This window comes from Helobdella robusta (genome assembly GCF_000326865.2).
Source record: "Helobdella robusta unplaced genomic scaffold HELROscaffold_2335, whole genome shotgun sequence".
In the NCBI taxonomy this organism is placed as follows: Eukaryota; Metazoa; Annelida; class Clitellata; order Rhynchobdellida; family Glossiphoniidae; genus Helobdella; species Helobdella robusta.
In genome coordinates this window covers 1-1,606 of record NW_008704234.1, presented here as the reverse complement: position 1 = coordinate 1,606, position 1,606 = coordinate 1, and the positions used below count along the sequence as shown (strand labels likewise).

General features: G+C 42.2%; 1 protein-coding gene across 1 annotated transcript; it reads right to left on the bottom strand.

The window, feature by feature from the left end:
- Nucleotides 1–18: 18 nt before the first annotated feature.
- On the bottom strand, nt 19–1,606 carry HELRODRAFT_184703 (hypothetical protein; the record flags this gene model as incomplete). The annotated part of the gene is made up of 2 exons (XM_009019160.1): nt 19–1,157; nt 1,479–1,606. Coding segments are annotated over 2 exons (1,267 nt in total), but the record flags the coding sequence as incomplete, so codon positions are not given.

The following is a 1,606-nucleotide window of genomic DNA, read 5'->3' as shown; positions in this document are numbered from 1 at the left end:
TTGTGAGTATTTCTCTACATTCGGTAGTTGTAGATGATGTTGTTGTTGTTGCTGTTTTTGGCTATAGTAATGTTGTTGCGGTTGTTGTTGTTGTGGCTGATGAAGTATGTTGTAGCGGTCTAATTGTAGTTGTCGTTGTTGTTGTTGATGTAGTTGTTGAATGCTTCGACTTGTGTGGTAGGAAATATTTTCGATTGATTTGTTTTCAATTGTTGGGATGAGTTCTGATGCGCACAACCTCCAAGATGTTTCCTCAGAGTAGTTTCGTGTCAGTTGTCTTAGTTTGGAATGTTTGTTGGCTAGTTGTTGTTGTTGTTGTTCGATTATGTTGTTTTGACTCAATTGTTGTTTTTTTTGTTGATTTGGTTGGTTGGCGCGTTGGTAACAATCGACTGAACTGCTTGTTGTTAGCATGGGTCTTTGAAGCAAGTTGTGTTGCTGTTGTTGTTGCTGTTGTTGTTGTTGTGTTTTTTTGTTGTTTTGTTTAGTGTAATTGGCCTGTAGCGGCTGATGTTGTTGTTGTTTACTCTGCTGTTGAAGTCGATAGTTAAATAGTTTCTGTTTTTGATGTTGCGTGTAATGCTGCTGTTGTTGGGAGTGTTGTTGTTGTTGTTGGGAGTGTTGTTGTTGTTGGGAGTGTTGTTGTTGCTGTTGTTGTTGTTGAGAGTAGTGTTGGTTGTAAGAATTAGAGCAGCACTGCTGATATGTCGGCTGACTCCTCTCATCAGCATCTCCAGCTCCAGTCGAACACTTCTTCAACGAATCATTCAACAAATCCTCAACATTCAAATCCACATCGTCTGTGCACAAGTCACAGCTTCCTCTGCCATTTTTTAGACCATCTCCATTTAATGAGCCCTTCGCAACTGCGGCTAAATCGCTAGGGTAGCTACCACACGACATCTTAATACTCGACTCGCTCGGAGTCGGTTTAACGCTAGTCGAGTTGTTTCGGTTTCGGTGCTTTTTTCTAGAGAGGAAAAGATTAATAGAGATGACGCCTGTCATTTGGGACGTGACGAATGACATAATGGCCAGGATCAGCGAGGGTCCGTAAAAATATTGGAATGGGTAGTCTTCCTTTGATTTGAACTTGTTGCCGGCTTCTTCCGTTATAGCTCCTACGTAAATTATTATGCCTACCAGAGTCAGAAGACCTAAGGGTGTGTGTGTGTGGTTATGTGTGTCTGTGTGTGTGGTTACGAGTGTCTGTGTGTGGTTATGTGTGTTTTTGTGTGTGTGTCTGTGTGTGGTTACGTGTGTCTGTGTGTTGTTATTTGTGTTTGTGTGTGGTGTGTGTGTGTGTTTGTGTGGGATGCGTATGTGTGTGAATGTATTTGGATATATGCGTGCAAGGTGCAACATAACAACAACAAAAACTAATCTGGCAAAGAACGAACAAATTCTAGAATGGAATCCAAACAATAACGAAACGAGACTGAAACTTCAAACCGAAACGAAACGGAATCCTCACCCACCTCCGCTGACGTAAGCGACGCCAAAGGTTATAGTCAGACATTGTTTGTAGACGCTACACTGACTCGCGAAGCATATCGTCTGTGCAGCCAACAGAAACAAGAGGCCAGCCACGGAAATCCAGTGCTTT